We start from the raw sequence: 21,778 nt of genomic DNA on the forward strand, positions 1-21,778 counted from the left end.
TTTGTTATGAAACGCAGCGTGTGACTTTCTCTCCCCCATCACCCTTATATGCTGTATTTATTTTCCATTGGAAAAGTCAGAGTCCTGCTGTCACGGTTAACATAACTTTGGTTCTGACATTAATTCACACTGGACAGCCAATGTGTGTGTATGTTGTTGCTTTAGTAGATTCCTTGCATCCTTTGAACAATAAATTAGCAAATGACCAGCAGATTAAACTCACTCACCTAGGCAATGAGTGCCAATCTGTTAAAATTAACCCCACGTTATTGCATATTTAAAGCAGTATTATTTTAATATCATTAAGATACTATTATAGTTATTCATATTTTGAATCATTTTTTATTTTTATATTTTCTGTTTTCATTTAATTTTTAAAGTTTTAGTAAGTTTGTTGTGCGTTTTTGTCATTTATATTAGTTACTATGGTTTTAAATGTCTATAGTTTTCAATTTTATTTCAGTATTTTATTTTAGCTAGCTGAAAAAATAAATATTAAAGGTTGTTTTATATATATATATATATATATATATATATATATATATATATATATATATATATATATATATATATATATATATATATATATATATAATATGCATTTTATTTTAGTTAACCTTTATTTTATTTCAAGTAGGCCTAATGAAAATCTAAACGTGACAATTTATCAAATTAAAGGAATAGTTCACGCAAAAATTTATTTATTTTCTCACCCTCACCATGCTGTTTCAAACCTTTATTATCTGTAAACTACTTTTATAATACTTTTATGGAGCTTTTTTGGTTAAAAAAAAAAAAAAAGCTGTGCATATATTCATCAAAAAGCATCCTAATGTGTTCCACAAAAGAAAGAAAAACATCTTTAATTACTGTGAAATATTCCTTAGTATTTGAAATGTATATTCCTGGCTGGCAATTTTAGACAGTGTTCCCTCAGGAAGAACTTGGTACAGTTGGTGCATTTTGCCTCAGAGAGATGGCTCGGCCTGTTTGTCCATTGTCAAGTGGTTTAGTGGCTGATCTCACTGTAGGAGGAATATAGATGTGTCTGTGTTGAGCCAGCGGTAGCATGCCAGAGCACAGCATGCACAGCCTTGGAGCTCCACAGATCTCGTAGAGATGTGTTGTCAGTCACTCACAGCAAAGCTTTCATGCAGTTACATAATTCGCCATGTTGCACCTTTAGACGTCATAGACACGAAGCAGATTTATGATATTGAGCGTTACAGAACCAGTCTTTCCTGTAAGATACTTTGCAAAACCATTCTCTTTGCTTTCATTGTTTACCATTATTTCAGCCTTTCGATCTTTAAATGTGTTCAGATAATTAGGCCTAATTCTTAAATGCCAGTTCTTAAAGGATTAGTTAACCCCCCAAAAAAACTCTCACGTTGTTCAAAATGTCTCTCTTTTGTAAAACATGAAAGATGTCAGGCAGGATGAAACACTCATCACTCAGGTTGATGTTGACTATTTTTCTTTTGTTTTCCCATAACTATCCCTAAAGACCCCAGGTGATCAGTATTAGAGCTTTTTTGTCGATTTCTGTTAGCTTTGGGTCATCATCTACGTGCAAGTATACCCCTGAAAGTTATTCATAACGCTCTTCTCTTGTCTCCTAACAGGTGGAGTTTCAGGATGCAGCAGTACTGAGGATGCTGATTGTCTTAGTTTTGCTCATGATGGCTGTGAGCAGTGAAGCTGAGGTCTGCACAGGCCAGCACAACTGCTCCAGCTCCAACAGCTCCAAGGACTACTGCTATACGGGCCGGATCCGCAGCACGGTGCTCCAGGGCCTGCCCTTCGGAGGAGTGCCCACCGTACTCGCCCTTGACTTCATGTGCTTCTTGGTGCGCATCACAAACCCTACAATTTTCCGTTTCTGTTCATTTTCCATGAGTTAGTCATTCAAAGTCAACATGAAATTAAGCTTGACCCTGTTTACTTTCTTAACACACATTCCCGGTCTTGTTGCGCACTGTTTTGGAAATGCATGTTATAGATTTTATTGTAAACTCAATCTTCCGGTGAAAGATTTTCTCTTGTGGTGTGTGTCGGAATTCTCCAGTCATTTTGACCACTTAAAGGTGATGAAAAAGATTTTTTATGTTAAAGTCCCCGTGAACTGGAAGTTGCAAATTACTTTTCTCCAGTGTTGTGACATATTTCCAAGTGAAACAGAATATTGAACATAGGGCAGGGTTTTACTTCAGCGTTCCTCCTCTCCATCTCTGGAGTGGTTTAGCGTTTTCAACCCAAGCCGTCAAACTGACGTCATCAGAAAAGGAACCCCATTCCAGACCGGAAGTAACTTTTCAGATTTTGATTAAAGATTACCACGGCAAAAAAATGTTTCTGTGTATTAACTTGAACGGATTAATTGTTCACCACAAGACTAGTAATATGCGCTAACAAAGTAAATAGGGTCAATTTTGATTTCATGTCGACTTTAAAATACATTATCTTAACCCAGTTTATTGTTCATTGACTACTATTAGTTAGTCTCAGCCTCAGGCGTGGTCACGCCCACAGACCATTGGCTGAACATCTGATGCGTATGGCACACTTAACTGGAACACTTCAGGATTTTCGAAGTTGCATCTGGTTGGTTGAATTCTACAGAACGTCCGGGAGAACGTGTGTGATGCATTCTTTAACGGTCTGCCTGGAAACAAAGCCTTTGTGATCCCAAAACCCCTCGTGGAAGAAGAAAGCCATCGTGTTTACAACTGTGATAATAAGCACTTACCAGTATCAACTAAAAGCTAGATTGTCACGGCTCCACTGTTGCAGTAAATTTGCACAACGTTTTTGAATTAATCATTTATTAGACACACGCCGGGCTGTTATTGTAGGGAAACTTTACATTTCTACGCCCCTAAACATGACGCGTTACATGTTAGTCAAACGTCCTCTTGGGCAGTCCTTGGCCAATGAGAGCTGCGATAGAGTCCAGACCTTCTGCCATCAGTCGTTCAGTCTGGCTACGCAAGACTAACTATATGTATGCCAATCATGGGTTCACTTCACCTCTAAACGCCACCTCTCCACAATCAGAAGGCAATTTTGCATTCATTTTTAAAAGCAACGCCCACATCTCAAATTCCAATCAACAACTGATGGATAGAACCAAGCCCTACATTTTTTCCCTTTTTCGATAATCCATTACACTCGAATGTATGTCATTGCATGTTCCATTTCATCCATCATTTAATGTTGCCTAGTGGTAAAGTAATAATAGCAAATAATCATAGATTTAAAAAGAAGTGTTAACTTGCATCCAGATGCTCTCAAGGGTGAACATGACTTTTAGCCTCCATGTCTCAGTCAAAATGCGTCCTCATAAGTGGGTGCCAGTGGTGTTTCAAGAGGGGAGCCAACTGCAATAAATGAATGTCATTGTTCAATTAATTGCAAATTCACAAACATGTCAGTTCTGGTATGGAATGCCCACTTTTCATTATCCAATCAATTCCCAATGGATAAAAGTAAAGTATGTAGAAGTAAAATGGGTTATGAAAGCCATTTTCTTGTTTGCACTTTAATAAAAGTGACTGGGAATGTGTAAAAATGCTTTGAATTCTGTGGGCCTTTATAATCCACACTACAGTTATGTACAGTAACATGTTCTAGTTTTGCTGTGGTTCTAAATGTATTCACTTTAGGAATGTGTTTCTTAATTGTGTTCAATTTGCATATTTGCGGCATTGTGAACAGGAATTTGTGTTTGAATGCATTTGTGGAATGAGATGTGAACTTGATTGTGTAACATGTATGTTCTGGGTCTCCAGGTGCTGCTATGTGTGTTCTCTCTCTTGAGGAAGGTGGCGTGGGATTATGGCCGTCTCGCATTGGTCTCTGATGCCGACAGGTAATAACTATTATATTCCATACAGTAGCTTTTTGTAGTACACAATATTAGACAAAAATAAATGTCGCCCTGATTCTTTCAAATGTTCTGATGTCATTTTCATTCTAGTACAATAAAAAAAAATGAAGACAGCACTTGTACGGTCCTATTTCAGCGACTCATACTGCGGCCTCAGCTGGCTACGTTCACAGCATGCTCTTGGCCCCAATCTAACCCCAAACAAACACTCATCTTTCCAACATTGAGTAACATTTTCTGGTATTTTCTGCCAGACTAAATATATACAGCTGGACACTCGATTCATCAATCATGATGTAGACCTTTGATTTGTCCAAATTGAAGAGAAAATGCCTCTAGCAGGAATGCATTGAATGCTGTAAGACAACAGCATGCTCTCAGCTGCTGCTTAATGGGTTTATCCAATGGATTGGTTGTTCAGACAGCTCAGCTAGTCTTATTCTATTAGTAATATGACCCTGCCTTTCAATCACACTCACATCTAGCGATCTGGAAACTGGTTTGAGCAGCACGCAAGTGCATTATAGATTGTGTTTATGGGAGATCAGATTATATTCTGGGCATCTCAAATTTTTGTCCAGTCAGATCCCATAGTCACATTAAACTACTCTGATATCAGAACCTTCTCTCCATGTTTCAGGCCAGCACATTCATTTTAACAAAGTCATGATTCAGTATTTTGAGTCCGTATTTTTTTTTTAAAGAAGTGTCAACAATTAAATAAATGGAATGGTTTATTTTGTGTGCACCCAGCATTCATTGATCTATTTTGAACATTTGGTTCCATAAACATTTCCCTGAATTGCAACACCTACATTATGACTTTCCAGTCATCAATTTAAATGTTATAAATGTTTCTTGGGATCAAGTGAAATCCTGAAAAGTCAGATCATGAAGCTGAATGCATGTTACAACTTGGCTATGCATTACATTTTTAATAAATAATTAATACTGCACTTGTATCATGTTGACCACATGTGTACATATGTTTGTCCCAAGACATTTTTCCAGTTTCCTTTTGTCACAGATTTAGTATCTTGCTTACAAACAGGTCAAGCCACCATTACTAGTTTGAAAGTGCCCTGTGGTGAAGTGATGTGGAACTGTAAAGCTGCCAACTAAAACTGGAGATACGTGCAGTTATCTCAAGAAAAATGCAATCCAATCAGAATCAAGGATTAAACAATTTTGTGCTATTTTTAATATAGTTTGTTAGGGTTAAAAATAGGTTTTATTCTTATATATTTACTTTACTTTTTTATTTTATAATAAAAAATATGTTTCATGACATCTAAAACCAATAATGCGAAATTCCTCTAAGATTTGTTCTGATTACATGTAATAACTTGCATCACAGAGTCATAGGAAAAGTTTAATTAGTGTCATCTCAGTTAGTGCATCTCAGCTGAGTAATACAATCTTCTTCCTCTGACTGAATGATCTCATATTTTGACAAGTTTCTGTCAAGCATGAACTTGAATAACTTTTTTTCCCTCATCAGTAGGCGGAATCAGCACTATCAACGTCTGGACGAGGAATAGTATGTGTTGTTTTTACACTTCAGCTCTCTCTTCCAAGGACACCTTGTGTCTGCTTTCTGAATTTGCTCTCTGGCATTTCCTCTGCTGTGTGTCTATCGGGTGGATTTGGGGTGAATTTGTTCACTGTGTATCTGTTTCCTAATAACTCTTTTCACTTCTTTCTCTTGTCCTTTTTAATTTACTTCTTTCCTAGAGTCCATTGGTTGAGGGTTTCTCAAGATAATCATCACATTTACCTGAGCTAATCAATATGTGTCTCTTGTGGATTTGTGTCTTTTAAAGGCGAAGTGTGTAATTTCCATGCCACTCGCATCACCAAATGAAACTGCAAAAATAACTGTTTCCAAACAAATTCCTAAACTTTTCTCATCCCTGTCTTCCATTGTTCTGCAAAACAGGTAGTCCCTTTTCAAACTCACAGAAGTTGTTTACATAACAGACTGCTCAAAAAAACAGAGCAATGTACAGTCTTGAACTTATAGGAAGTAAGACTACAAATGGTTTACTTATAGTTTCTCTATGTAACGTTGCAAAAACTACACACTTCACCATTAAATGATATGTTTTCGTTCTTGTAAGCGTGAACATTCTGGCCAGGGTCTTTGCGCCCTATAGGTCCCACAGGGAAGAGGATTACAGGGAGAGGTAAAAAATCCTGTGATGTCATAGAAAACCCCTGTGTGACTGGAAGACCTTGTTTTGATGAATACCTGTGATTTGTCCGGTTGTTTGATTGTTTTTGTCATTGACAAGCAATAAGCACTAATACTTATTAGAAGGGCCCTATAGAAGTTGTTCTATAGAATCAGTCCAAATGTTCGTGGATATTGTAGTCAGAGAATGACACATACACTGGCCCCAAAAACTATTTTGATATTTAAGGCACAGATGCATAATGAATTAGATTGCAAATCATCAAACAGAATGCCATTTGTCAGTTTTATTTTAAAAACAGGCAGCTAAATACGTTTGCCGCTTTCTAGGATATTTTATTTAATGCACTGAAGTTCATACTTATGAATTGTGGCTTTTGGAGGTCATTGTATCTATGTTAAAGTAGTGTCTTTGTGTATCTCTGTTTAACACGCTCTGCCTCAAATCAAATGTATGCTCCTCTCTGCATGTTCATCTCCTTTATAGGTTTACTGCAGTCTCTTTGTGAACAATCTGTGTGTAATGCCCCTGAGCCTCTGATGCTAATTCTGTGTTTGCGTTTGTATGTGCACAGTCACTTATTGCTGCATGCCCAACATGTGGTTAGCCTTGATATGCCCTGATGGAGCTGGGGTAATCTGAGCCTGAAAGGCATAGCCGTGCCCATCACTTAAAATCCGCCTGGGGTCAATCATTTTATCCCTTAAACCTAATCTTTGATAATCACAATGACATATTTAAATGGGTTTTTTTTCCTGTGAAAATAATTTCTTCATGCCTTAAAATAGCTTAAGTAAAACTATACCCTTGCTTTTAGTATACGTGGGTCCATGAATGTGCAAATTAGTCCCCACCTCCACTCAATCACACTTCAGCTTGAACGACCTAATCCACTCGGTCAACTATAGTAAACGCTACACAATGGCAAGTGGAAATATTCTGCCATATATGTTTGAACCCGAAACTGATTCAGAAGAAAAGTAATTATACAGACAGGCCCGGTTCTACGGGGGCGCTTGAGGGTGTTAAAGCATATTAAAAACACCACATAGATATATAAACAGCATTAAAAAATTATCACCACTGGCGGTATGTAAAGATTATTAAAGGAATAGTCATTTATTCACCCTTTGCTCTTTTTCCATGCCAGATAATAATTTGGATTAAGACAAGATATAGAAAAATTGGGATATTTAGTACATCCTACTTACCTGCATAAATACAGTACACTTGCATAAAGCAATATATACTTTATAGTAACTTTGGGCTGTGTGATTGTTTATATCGTCACAAAATGTAAAGTGTATATAAAGTTAGATAATATAATATAATCCACTTTTATTCGTAGTATGCATTTTTATCCGCATGCATATACAGTACACTCACATAAAGCGATATCTACTATATATAGCAAATCTCAACTGCGTGATTTTATTTATTTTGTCGCAAAATGTAACTATATTATCATCCAACTCTTTATATAAAGTTGCATAGATAAGTATGTCCAACTGTATCCCCATGCATATAGTATACTCACATGTGTGTGTGTGTGTATATATAGCACAACTCAACTGCTTGATTGCTTGTATCATCGCAAAATGTAAACTATATTATCGCCCAGCTCTAATTTGCTAAATGTGACTATAAGGCATGAAGATACTATAAACATTAACATCATGATTTTCTGTAAAGATATTTTGAAACAATGTGTATTGTGAATATACAGAATATACTATACCGATAAATTTATCTTGACTTGACTGTCAAGAACATAAAAAACATAAAATTATCAATGAATTAGCATGTGTTATTTGCTGGAAATATTAGTTCCCAAATCTTATGTGTAGAAATCTTGTTCATTTGTATTGATTAATTTTAAATAATGCATCAAAGTGCGTAACACCAGGTTTGTCTCATCATTATTAACTGTGACAATCCTCATACTTTTATTTTTTAATTGAACTGAGAAATGAGAACTGCAGCGGAGAGGAAGATTTTTGGATTGAACTAGTCCTTTAAAATGATCATAGCACTTTATATTACAGATCTTCCATTATCAACATCAATCTAATCATTATTGTAATAACTGCTGAATGAAGTGGCATGCCTTTAAGTGACCGTGCACTTGTATGTTAGCTTGAGTTCAATGCTCAGAGAGGGCATGTGTTTGATAATGTGTGTTTGTGTTCAGTGTGGCCTCCGCCATGCAGACGCCTGCCGACTCCCGATACGAGCGTCTCACCTCTGTGTCCAGCTCGGTCGACTTTGACCAAAGGGACAACGTGAGTAGCTTGCAATGTCATCTTTGTGGATGCTTATGGCTATGTTCAGAATGGAATACTAGCATACTGCACAGTATACATCTGTATAGACAGTGTACATTGTATAGACCAGCCCTTTTTCAGCGTTGCGCTCATGTTCTGTCTTCCGGTTTGAATTTCCATCTTATGGATTTATGAATGAAGCGCTATGCGATATTCTATGCACATTAATAAATAATATAATTATTCTGTGTAAATTTGCATTCCATTCACACTAAAAGCGATAACTACAACCCCATTTCCAGAAAAGTTGGGACATTTTGTAAAATGCAATAAAAATCACAATCTGTGATTTGTTAATTCTCTTGAACCTTTTTTTACCTAACAAAAGTACAAAGAAAAGTTTTCCAATGTTTTCACCGACCAACATAATTGTATTTTGCAAATATAAACACAGAGACTACAAGTTAACTAAACTCTTGTTCTGTGGATTAAGGACTTTTTAAAAGATAGACCCCAACATGTCAGAATGTATGGTTTTAAATCTAATAGTATTATTGTAAATACGGGGGTTCCTCTGGGCTGCGTGTTATCGCCTATTTTATTTTCTGTATATACAAATTAAATCAAGTGTGATATTAATGGTATGTCACTTTTGAAATATGCTGATGACATGGCTTTGGTGGCTTGCATAACAGATGAGCAATCCCTGGTCACATGTAGACAATATGTTGATTCTATGGTCCAGAGGTTCAAAGAAAGTTTTCTGGAGTTGAATATTAGTATGACGAAGGAGTTGTGTTGTGGGAGGTTTCGTTCATCAAATACCTTATATTCACTATCTGAACCACTTTTTCAGAAAATTAATGTTGTTCGGAAAAATGATTGTGGCCCCGCAGATTCAACTTGTAGATCTCTATAACTGTGCAGTAAAGAGGAAAGCAGTCTCCATCGTTACTGACCCCTCTCATCCTCTGTATCCCTCTTTTCAGTTACTGCCATCAGGTTGCTGCTTTAAAGCTCCTTTGGCCAAAAAGAAGGCTTACAGGAACTCTTTTATTCCTACTGCAATTTCTATTTTAAATAAGACCAAATAGCTTTATTAGTATATTGTTTTTAAGCCTTTGTTTATTTATGTACATATTTGTAAGGTACTTTCTTTGGATTAATTGTGTTTTGTGATGTGTGTGATTGTACTGCGTTTATGTGAGCCTTTTAACCTAAGACAAATATCTATCACTGGTTGATGGATAATAAAGTTTTTTAAATTTGAATTTTTATATTGATGGCTGCAACACACTACAAAAAGTTGGGACAGAGGCAAAATAAAAGTGAAAAGATTATAAAGGTTAGATTATCCAACTCTTTTGAAACAGTCCACAATGAGTAGGTGAATTGGTAATAGGTGAGGGTATCATGTTTGGGTGAAAAAGGAGCTTCTCAGTCTTTGCAAGCAAAGATGGGTCATGTCTCACCACTTTGTGTCAAATATCATGAGAGAATTGTCAAACAATTCAAAAATCACATTTCTCAATGCAAGATTGCAAAGAATTTATGTCTTTCACCATCTACCACACATAATATTGTAAAAAAATTCAGGGAATCCAGAGAAATCTCCGATCCAGAGACCTCAGACGGCATTGCATGAGAAACCATCATACAGCCACATGTGCTCAGGAGTACTTTAGAAAACCAATTTCACTTAACACAGTCTGACTCTACATAAAGAAATGCCACTGGAATCTCTGTTACGCAAGGAGAAAGCTATACATCAGTTCTATGCGGAGATGCTGGCGAGTTCTCTGGGCCCGAGCTCATCTCAGATGGTCTAGAAGACAGTGAAAGTGTGTGCTGTGGTCAGATGAGTCCATGTTGCAGCTTGTTTTGGGGAAAAACAGACATCGAGTTCTCAGTCCCAAAGACAAAAGGGACAAACCAGACTTTCATCAGTGACGGGTGCAAAAGCAAACATCTGTCCTGGTACTGGGGTGCATCAGTGCAAGCGATATGGGTGACTTGCATTTGTGTGAAGGTATCACTGACATGGAGGCATATATTTTGATTGTACAGAGACATAAACTGCTATCAAGATGACATCTTCCCTGGGAAGCAAGACAATGCCAGGCCTCGTTCTGCACATGCTAAATCTGAGTGGTTTCTAGACACTGCACCATAGAAGGGATGTGCCTGACTGTCTGCCTGCAGTCCAGATCTGTCTCTTATTGAAAATGTATGACCCATCATGAAAAGGAGAATCAGACAACGACGACCATGAACTGTTGAGCAGCTGTCTTGTATCAGAAAAGATTGGGCAAAACTGCAACAATTAGTATCCTCAATTCCCAAATTATTAAAAAGTGTAATTAAAAGGAAAGGTGGTGTGACACAGTGGTAAACATGCCTCTGTCCCACCTTTTGTGGAGTGTGTTGCAGCCGTCAAAATCAAAACCTGTTTATATTTACAAAATAAAATTAAGTTGGTCAGTGAAAACACTGGAAATATTTTCTTTGTACATTTGTCAGTTAAATAAAGGTTCAAGAGAATTAACAAATGACAGATTCTTGATTTTATTGCATTTTACAAAATGTCCCAACCATTCTGGAAATGGGGTTGCATAACGATAACTACACATTAGCGTCCACCAATGACCAATAATGTTCTGTTTATTACAAGTGTACACTGCAGTTTTAGCGTCTGCCACTTTAAATGCTTGAGTTCTTTAAAGTTGGGTGGATTCTGATTGGCTCAGATTGTCAATATTTTTCGTTCATCAGCTAGAAAAAGCCGTTCTGAAAGTGATTTCAACAATATTGTTCCTATGTGTCTTTATCAGGGTTAGTATCGTTAACTACAACAATAGTTAAAGTTAAAACTAAAAGCATAAAAATAAACACTATTGTTAATTATAAATAAAATAAGATTTTATGTGCAATGCTTTTTTGTGAAGGTCAAAGTAGCACATGAACAAAAAAAGAAAAGTGAAGTCCACACACTGCATGCTACTCAAGATAAATTTATTAAAAGGACAACGTTTCGACCATCAGGTCTTCATCTCAAAACGTTGTGCTTTTAATAATTTATCGTGAGTAGCATGCAGTGTGCGGAGTCGGACTTCACTTTTCTTTGTTTAAGTTATTTTGATGTCCTGCACCTGAGCCCAATCTGGGTGTTTGGGATGTGCATACCAGTTTTGTATTTTTGATTCTTCAAAGTAGCACATGACACATGTTGAGAGGTGCAAGCCCTGGCATGAGTCATTTGAAACGGTTCACTCTCGAAAGCAGATGATCATCCGGTTTTCTGTGCAAAATTTGCATACTGTTCACAGTATTCATACTGCATACTGAAAAAAGTAGTAAACCTGCAATAAAAGTTTGCCATTCTGAACATTCCCTTTGTCTTCCTTGCTCACTCTCTATATGCACTCTCTCACGCTAATGTTCACACAGTACAGGCCGTATTTCTTGCCATCTACCACAGCTCTATCTCTTAATGCACACACACCTGTGGGTTTCATAATGGCGCACATATGCCTTTTGACAGCCATTTGTTTGCCTCTCCCTTCCCTGCTGGGATCTGGAATAACTACATTTATGTAAACAGGTGTCACGTGCACCCAGGCAGCCTCTAACAACTCCTGAAACTGCATTGGAGACATTGTCAATGTCTCTGAATGTTGAGGTGATTGACAGACAATAGTTAGAGAGAGTACATTGAATTTGATGTTCTTTGTTTGTAGGGTCTCTGTTCCTGGCTAACTGCCATCTTCAGGATAAAGTGAGTCCTTTCTGCTTTTACTTTATGAACATACTGTATTTCTGTTTATGTCAACATACTGTAACTTCAAAATGTGAAGACTTACTAACTATAGGAACTATGCTGCAAAAACTATCCAAAATGGTGCGATTTTTGATCACAAAACTCCAGCAGTGTCTGTGGTCTTTTTCAAATTAGAAGTAGAGGAAATGAGGAAGTAGCAACGATACACCAGAAAAAGATTAGTCCAATTATTCCAGTTATAACAAGTACATAACAAGATTAGCCTAAATTAAATTATATTATATTATATTATATTATATGCACTGAAATGTCAAATACTTCAATGTAGTGTATCAAATGTTTTCAAATATTTTATTACTATAGTGCTATTTTGTTTATATTGTGAACTAGATATTGTGCTTGTTTATTAAAAATAATATTAATAAATTATAGATTTTATTATTAATGGTTAATGGTAACAATAACAAAATGGTATACTAAAACATCTCTCTCACCCTTCCAAAGATGACGAGATCAGGGAAAAGTGTGGCGAGGATGCCGTCTATTTAGTTTTTATTATTTATTTAGGTTCAGTTTTAGCTTTAGTAATTATAGTTTAGCAGAGAAAACAGAACACTTCCAGTGTAGACCAAAGTGAGACGTTCAATTTCAGCAAAGTTTAATGTTTGCCCAGATTACAGTTAACTCTTGTGCAGACATCTTAATAATAAAAATAATGGTTTGAGATTGAACAAAGCACCAAATAAATGGAACTTAAAAGTTTACAAGAAAAAACTATGAAAAATTCAGACAAACTAATTCATATTAAAGATGAAATCTTGTTAAACATGTCTATTTTACTTTTTTCAGCTTTACAATGTATTTATTATTATTATTATTATTTTATTGTTAACAATTTAATTATCAGTACAATTATGAATAAAAATCGTATTGGTATACTAACACATCTCTCTCACCCTTCCAGAGATGACGAGATCAGGGAGAAGTGTGGCGAGGATGCCGTCCACTACCTCTCATTCCAACGGCACATCATTGGTCTGTTGGTGGTGGTGGGCGTGCTCTCTGTGGGCATTGTCCTGCCCGTTAACTTCTCAGGAGACCTATTAGGTGAGTCAGGAAAGTTTAAGAGTGAGTCATCTGGGATTATACAGCATGTCTGAATGCAGCCATTCGAGTTTCTCTTCCTTTAGTGTATACCCCTATAACCTGTTTCTTGTCTTTTCTTTCTCCAGAAAATAATGCCTACAGTTTTGGGCGAACTACAATAGCCAACTTATATTCTGAGTAAGCGCGGCTATTGTCTGTGACACTTACTTGACCTTTGAAAGATTGTTGATGAATGCATCAGCTCTTTTTTTCTCTCTGTTTTAGTAATAACCTGCTATGGTTGCACACTACATTTGCCTGCTTATATCTGTTACTGACTGTGTACAGCATGAGACGACACACATCAAAGATGCACTACAAAGAGGATGACTTGGTGAGCAGAGACAACTTACACAAAACACTTTAAAGAAATGCTCTGGGTTCAATACAAGTTTCTATTTACAGCCAGGGTTATTAAAGTTAATTACAACAACATTTTCGTTACTTGAAATAAGGTAAACGTTAACTAAAATAAAAATTATTTAAAAATTTTTTTTTTTTTTTTCAGCTAGTTGCCAAGGCAACATTTCTCATTTTCATTTAGTTTAACTTGATCTACTCAAACAAAAATATAAAAACTATTCAAAATATAAATAAAAACTATAATAGTAAATGATAGTCTACACAGCATATTTAGCAATAATGTCCTGTACCACATAAAATAATTGTAACATAACTTATAAGCGTCACATTTCTGCTTTTAAACCCTGAGGAACACTGGCCAATTTTAATGTTTTAATTCAGTTGTAAGTATCTTACACTTACAGTAACAACCACTTTAATTGAGCCAGGAACATTTCTTTATTTTCAGATTTTATTTTGGAATAAACCCACATTACTCAAATATTTCACTTTCCCTGAGAGAGAGTTATGAGCCAAAGTGAGGGTAAACAGCCCATTGCAACCCACTTTTCTTGCGTAATCTGGCACATTTTTTGAAACTGGATATTCAACCTGAAAATAATGAAGCGTGGGACTTGGTTTTATCCATTAGGAATTTAAAAAATGTGAAAAAGGAGTTTGAAAATAAGAGAGCTTGGCAATTAAGTCGCTTCAGAGGCATATTATGTTTTGATGAAAAATTACATGAATGATGAAAACATTTATAATGTGCACAGATGAATCATCAAAGAATGTAAACTTGGTTGGTCATTTCATGTTGATTTTTAACAAAGTGAACTGATATGATAAGAACAGATAAATGTCCCTTCACAGACTCGCTGTCCTTTGTATCAAATTAAATATGTATATCCTAACTAAGATCCATAGTTTTGTGCTGCATGAAATTGCTCTCTTAATGGAGATCAACATAGAGCATCAATCAATATTATGGTTGAAATAATATTTCTAATGCTTACAAACTGTACTCTAATGTCTCCACATTGTCTGCTTTCACAGGTGAAACGCACTTTATTCATTAACGGGATCGCAAAATATGCAGAAGAGAATGATATAAAGCAGCATTTTGAGTAAGTTCTTGCTGAAAACACAAATGTTATGTCTCAACACTAATTAGGATCTACCTTCTCATCATCAGTAAAGATGAAGTGTGTAATTACAATTCGTTACATTTATATAGCGCTTTTCTAGGTACTCAAAGCGCTTTACATATGGAAGGGTAAATCTCCTCAATTTTATGCACTTGTATGACTTGAAAAAAGAGAAGATATTTTGAAGAGTTTTTCCCACTTACAATGAAATTCAGTGGGGGTCCAATGTTGTTTAGACCTTTTGCTGGATCTTCTTGTGTTCTCTTTTGGACATGAGGATTTTAATTTTGGTGTGAACTATCCCAAACCACTCAGTAAATTCAAGCACACTAAGATGCCTAGGCTTAGTCCTGAGACATGTAAGAAAATGACAACCTTAACTGTTTTAATTGTTCGAAAGTGGTCATGTGGCTACAAGACGTTCAGTGTGTCCATCCACTCAGTTTATCTAATCTCATTTACTGCTGAAGAATGTGTCAGGACAATACATGTCTTTTTCAGTGTCTATGTCAAGGATTTCTGGGAAAACACAGATGGGGTCCAGACCACCAGGCCGAGTGAGAAAGAGAGAGATAGAAGGCAGGATGTGTAGATGGAGGATAAAGAGGATGTGTAGAACAAACACATAATAAAGTAGAACTGATACCTAAGCCTTAGTCTCACAGGCATCTCAAAGCATATTGCAATCTCCCCTACTGCAACCAACTGGGAAAAAAATCATCAGCCCTGTAGACTCCCATAGAACTGATGGAAATTTTGACTTCATAGTGTACAAATGTACCACTCCTGTCTTCAGCGTGTACATCGTCTCACAGAGTCTGCTGTGTCATTATTTGAAAAGCCTACCAATTTGTTGCATGCCAGTCTTTTATTTTGGTATCATTGATTTTAGATTTACTCGCCTCTGTGCATCACATAAAAAAGCAGTGGCTTCATTTTACTTGGTGGTCAGTCGCTTTCTGTCTAAGTGAGCAATTCTTGGCTAGCATAAACTACAGTGAGCGCCAGACAATAGTGAAGTCTGGCTCCAGCAACACTATCAACATTGTGTTCCAGTGCCACGTTAAAATGAGAAAGTGGGAATTAGTAGACATACTTTCTGTCCCCCTCATGTGATTCTTTTATTTACTTTTTTTTTGTCTCTTACATGTTCTCACTTTTTTATCTCTTTGTTTTAATATCCAGGAAAGCATATGAAAACTGCGTAGTTCTGGATGCTCGCATTTGTTACGATGTTGCCAAGCTTATGTCTCTGGAGTCTGAAAGGTAAAAATCTTACAAGCTGAGTTGAGACCAGTTTCAGTCACTATTTTAAGTATTGTACACAAGTAACTTTATATAAATAAGTGCCAATTTGTGTCCATTCCTTTTTTTTTTTATAAATAAAATAAAATTTGCATAAAAATTACAGCATCAAATGGCATTGATATCTACTCTATTTCTATTGTGATTAATAAAAGATAGATAGATGGATAGATAGTAAATGAGGCCTCTTGCCCAGTCAGGTACTTCATTTAGTTATTTATGTGTTTGTTTAAAAATATATATTTTATTTGTTTACATTATCATATGTTAATGTAAATTGCTACAGGAAAAAGGCGGAACGCAGCAAAAAGTTCTACACGGACCTGATGGCCAAGGAGCACATTCCCACTATGATTAACCCCAAACCCTGTGGCCACCTCTGCTGCTGCATCATCAATGGCTGCGAGCAGGTCAGTGTCACCCTGAGGCTCATGGGAGTTTCACATGTCACATGCATTATAACCTCTCCAGTCACTCCGCCCAAAGTGTTCTGAATAGTAGCGGGTATCTAGATCTCATATTAGTACATGAACCATCATGCATTTCACTTCACATTCAAATGTAAATCATAAATGCATAACCTTTCCCCAGTAGACACGCAGTCAGGATGTCAGAGCCGCTGTCTTGCTGCCTGTAATTACGCTTCATTGTATTTACAGTCATATTAGTCAGGATGATGTACGCTCTGCTGCTGTGAGACATGTTCAACATCAGCGCTGGTATATTAAGCAGCTCCCAAGTGTCCTCATTAGATAAGCAGACTTACAGTTTATCACAAGAGCCATTTTTCCATAGCACACATCCCCCCCTTCTGGACGATGACGGTAATGCCTCTCTAGTAAGTTACAGGGAGGACATTTTTCCCTTCAAAGCACCTTTCCTTTTGCGCAAAATGCAATGTCAGTTGATCAAACAGGCCAGAAAATCACATCACATTGCATTGAGGATGGGACCTGTGCCATATCTAGAGACCAGAATATCATATCATATATTTTTATTTCATGGGGTCTTTACAACAAAAAGTTTTTCAGTAGTGATGTCTAAATCTTGTAACGTTAATCCATCCCTGCAGGAAGAGGCTGTCAACTACTACACTAACCTTGAGGCCAAACTAAAGGAAGAATACAGAAAAGAACGTGAGAAAGTCAACACTAAACCTCTTGGAATGGCTTTTGTTACCTTCCAGAATGAAGCCATGACAGCCCTGTAAGTCTAATAGACATTTTGGTATCTGTGTGTGTTGACACTAACCAAAGTACTGAAAATGATCATGGTAGTACCAATGTATTCTTTGAGGTACCATAATATCTGTTTGTTTTTTTCCTTTCCCAGCATCCTGAAAGATTTTAATGCGTGTCAGTGTCATGGCTGTCACTGTCGACGAGAGCCGAAGTCCTCCCCTCACAGCAACGGGCTCAACACATTCAACTGGACAGTCACATATGCTCCAAATCCACAGAATGTTTACTGGTAACATCCTCATCTTGAATCTCATGAATTTATTATGATTGTAGTTTCACAGTGCTAGACAGGATCCACTTTGGTCAGTTTCTTCCTGTGTTAATGGGCAGTTAATTCTCCAGAATAAACCGTACATCTATTTGTTTTACATGCAGGAAAATCTGAAATTGATGATACCACAATATTTCATTGTGGACTGGAAGTTGCATAAAGCATATTATTATTAATTTTATTATTACTTGTATGATATTGACTAGGGCTTGCCATTTTAATATGCAATATGTAACTAGGCTATTTTTGGAGAGTATTGTTAAGTCAAATTTATTTGTATAGCACTTTTCACAATACACATTGTGTCAAAGCAGCTTTACAAATATGATTTTAATGTTTATAATATTTTAATATCTTCATGCCCTATAGTCGCATTTAGCAGATTAGAGCTGGGCAACAATATACATTTTTATAGTTTACATTTTGCGACAATACAAGCAATCAAGCAGTTGAGATATTCTGTATGTATTTGGACATACTTGTATATCCACTTTTATAAAAAGAGCTGGCCAAGGATATAACGAAATATAAAAAAATCAAGGCAGCTGAGAATTGCTATAGTTTACATCGCTTTTTGGAAGTGTATTGTATGTATGAGATTAAAGTTGGATGTAATATATTAAACTTTTTATATGGAGCTGTACTATAATTATACATTTTTGCAACAGTCACACACCCGAGATTTGCGAATATATATGCGATAATATAGTTTACATTTTTTGACAATATCAAGTAGGTCAGATTTGCTATATAGAGAATGCTGCTTAACGTAAATGTACTGTATGTATTATTAAGGTAAGGTTGGATATACTTATAGTAGTTGTATAAATGATCTTGTATGTACCTTGTACTTTGTTCTCCACAGGGAGCATTTGTCCACTGGTGGCCTCAACTGGTGGCTCCGCTGCCTTGTCATCAACTGCTTTCTCTTCATCTTGCTCTTCTTCCTCACCACCCCTGCCATCATCATCTCCACCATGGACAAGTTCAACGTCACCAAACCCGTGGAGTACCTAAATGTAAGGAGACTGTTAAACATCATGCACATTAGGGCTGGGTAAAAAATATCGATTTCTCAATTTTAATCGATTCTCATTTTTACGAACCGATATCGATTCTTAAATCCCAAGAATCGATTAGTCATCCTGTTTTCAGTTGATGAAAGAATGGAACATTGTTGCGCGCATCCCATCCAATTAATCACAATAATCTTTGTGCTTTGTTATTATTGATATGAAACAAAGTCTCAGATTTCAAATTACGTCCATTTTCTTACGAAATTCAAAAACATAATTACCGTTTTGGTGTGGCGTGAGATCGCTCTGGCTCAGCTCAAGAGAAGCACATGATCTTCTCTTCCGCCTTAATAATACCAGTTACAGCGTGAAATAAACATGAATGAGCATCTGAAAGTGTGTTAAAAGATAGAGTACAACTTATCGAAATCCGTATCATGTGACATGGAATCGCCCAATCAGTGTTTCAACCGTGGAAAGACGTCAGTAAATCAGCTTGTAAACAATGTCATGTAACTTCACATTTACCTCAGAAAAACCACATCCAGTGACCATAAACTCGTTAGTCAGCTAGAAAAAATAACTCTAGAGAGGAGCATTTCACTAAATACATGCACCATATTACATATTCATTATCATTTTTAATGTTCTTCAATATTTAATGCATGTTTGAATAAATTTGGAAAGTTTTTTATGACAGCCACCATTTAAATGTTTATATAATTTCATATAACTTTATTATTATAAAAATACATAAAAGTGTAATTTAAGTGTTTGTATACAAATCAGTTCATTTTTACCTTCAATATTATAGTAGGCTAATGAAGCCTATAGGCTACAACTGACTCCCATAGTTTACAATAATAGTTAAGAGATTTGTTTTCCTTGAGAATGTATTGTACCTGATATCCAAAATAATCAATATTGAATCGAATCGAATTGTGAAATTTGTGTCAATACCCAGCCCTAATGCACATCACAATGCAGTGTGACTATGGGGGTCATGACTCTGTCACTCATCACCTCCCTCCTTTCCCTCTGTGTCTGTTCCTCCAGAACCCCATCATCACTCAGTTCTTCCCCACCCTGCTGTTGTGGTGCTTCTCGGCCCTTCTCCCCACCATCGTCTACTACTCTGCCTTCTTTGAGGCCCACTGGACACGGTACAATGCCAAACCCTGTATATCAATGTATTTTTTAATGCTTTCATCATTTATAGATGCTAAGCTAAATATTGTGGTGGACTCAGAGAGTATATGACCTTTGCTTCTCAGATCTGGAGAGAACAGAACCACCATGCACAAATGCTACACCTTCCTCATCTTTATGGTTCTGCTGCTGCCATCTCTGGGCCTGAGCAGGTATTTTATCATACCTGGTTTATATAACTTTAGTTTTCATATAACTTTAAAGAACACTGACTGTATCCTCCAACAATTTTTCACAATAGCTACTGAGCCCCAATTTTGTATTTTGCAACATTATCCTGAATAAACAACATTTTGACAGAATTGTTGATGCATGCAAATTTGTGCTAATTTATAATGATATGTATATTTCAATTTGAAATTATAGTAATTTGTATATTCTGAAAATTATTTTTCAAATACAAATATTGCCTTTTTCTGTTTCTCATTTGCATTAAACATTTCATATGATCTTTTCCTAAATGCAGTTTGGATGTTTTCTTCCGGTGGCTCTTTGACAAGACATTTCTTGACCAGGCAAAAGTCCGATTCGAGTAAGGGTTTGCAGTTCTAACATCCTGTTTTGATTAAAGGATTTGCAAAACATTTGGTTTATGCACATACATTTTGAGATTGCAGATCCAAGTTTTTATGGCTTGATTTCTTTTCCTTTAGGTGTGTCTTCCTTCCAGATAACGGAGCTTTCTTTGTGAACTATGTTATCGCATCTGCTTTCATCGGTAACGCCATGGACCTGTTACGCATTCCTTATTTTCTCATGTACATGATCCGACTGTGCCTGGCACGTTCAGCTGCCGAGAGGCGCAACGTGAAGAAGGTCTGTGTAGTTTGCAAGTGTAAACGATACTCAGCCTTACTATTATAACCATATAAACATGATTACTCAATATATCTCATCCATTAATGTATTTATTCAATCCTTTGTTTTCTGAATTCCTCTCATTATGCTCAATAACTCATTTGTTGTGATTCACGTGTGGTTGTGTTTTGTTACAGCATCAAGCTTATGAGTTCCAGTTTGGAGCTGCTTATGCCTGGATGATGAACGTCTTCACTGTGGTCATGACCTACAGCATCACCTGTCCAATTATTGTACCATTTGGTGAGTTGCACATTACTCACTGAAGAAGAATTCCTGTATTGTGGTGGTGGTTTTTCCACTGGCAAACACCACACACATCATCTTCAAACAGTGTAAAAACCAGTCTGACTTTAATTTTGTCTGCAGGCCTGATGTATATGCTACTGAAGCACCTGGTGGACAGGTATAACATGTATTATGCCTACCTGCCCTCCAAACTGGATAAGAAAATCCACTCTGGAGCTGTCAACCAAGTGGTGGCAGCACCCATCCTCTGCCTCTTCTGGCTGCTCTTCTTCTCTACTGTCCGTACAAGTAAGACACCGCCAAACAGTGGCTCTGTTCTAAACACTAATGAGCTTCCTTCCTACACAGCCTTTTTAGGTGTCAGAAGTCCTATTCGGACAGTAGTTGTTTCTCATGGGGATGTCTGTAAAAATAAATTTGCATGGCACCTCAGTGACAAAACTTCTGTCTTGCATTTTATCTCTCAAAATGATGGATGCAGCGCAATATTATGCGAGTGATGTTTTTGTCCCGATTTTATTCAACCGTTCAATAACTAAGTTAATATTGTGTTATAGTTTAGACACAATATTGTCTGCTTTTGCTCAATTTTGCTTACGAAAATATTACCTATAAAGCCAGAGCAGAACTGTTGTATTTTACGAATCTGTGTTTTGAGCGAATCAATCGGGTGAATCAAATGATTAAATGGCCCATTCATAAAGAAAGCCATTTACTTAATTCCTAAATGAATCAGCCATTTGAATAAATTGAATGACTCAATGGGCCCTATTTTAACGTTTTAAGCGCATGGTGTAAAGCGCACAACGCAAGTGCACTTCGGCCGTGTCCGAATCCACTTTTGCTAGTTTTACGACGGGAAAAATG

The 21,778-nt window shown here is 36.6% G+C and overlaps 1 protein-coding gene across 4 annotated transcripts in view; it reads left to right on the forward strand.

The window, feature by feature from the left end:
• Positions 1–21,778, forward strand: part of tmem63ba (transmembrane protein 63Ba) — a 37,078-nt gene that overhangs the window by 9,917 nt on the left and 5,383 nt on the right. For 2 of the 4 annotated variants that reach the window (XM_079854605.1, XM_079854606.1), the window contains exons 2-21: positions 1,626–1,850; positions 3,792–3,871; positions 5,391–5,429; positions 8,276–8,366; positions 12,086–12,123; positions 13,091–13,233; positions 13,359–13,410; positions 13,498–13,606; positions 14,671–14,741; positions 15,948–16,028; positions 16,354–16,477; positions 17,140–17,273; positions 17,400–17,537; positions 18,445–18,598; positions 19,652–19,758; positions 19,870–19,956; positions 20,271–20,336; positions 20,458–20,620; positions 20,800–20,905; positions 21,032–21,199. In XM_079854605.1, the coding sequence (XP_079710731.1) occupies positions 1,626–1,850; positions 3,792–3,871; positions 5,391–5,429; positions 8,276–8,366; positions 12,086–12,123; positions 13,091–13,233; positions 13,359–13,410; positions 13,498–13,606; positions 14,671–14,741; positions 15,948–16,028; positions 16,354–16,477; positions 17,140–17,273; positions 17,400–17,537; positions 18,445–18,598; positions 19,652–19,758; positions 19,870–19,956; positions 20,271–20,336; positions 20,458–20,620; positions 20,800–20,905; positions 21,032–21,199 (2,176 nt within the window). The remainder of the gene's footprint in view (positions 1–1,625; positions 1,851–3,791; positions 3,872–5,390; positions 5,430–8,275; positions 8,367–12,085; positions 12,124–13,090; positions 13,234–13,358; positions 13,411–13,497; positions 13,607–14,670; positions 14,742–15,947; positions 16,029–16,353; positions 16,478–17,139; positions 17,274–17,399; positions 17,538–18,444; positions 18,599–19,651; positions 19,759–19,869; positions 19,957–20,270; positions 20,337–20,457; positions 20,621–20,799; positions 20,906–21,031; positions 21,200–21,778) is intronic. The other 2 variants (XM_079854607.1, XM_079854608.1) reach the window with 1 other exon arrangement.

This window comes from Squalius cephalus (genome assembly GCF_949319135.1).
Source record: "Squalius cephalus genome assembly, chromosome: 21".
Classification (NCBI taxonomy): domain Eukaryota; kingdom Metazoa; phylum Chordata; class Actinopteri; order Cypriniformes; family Leuciscidae; genus Squalius; species Squalius cephalus.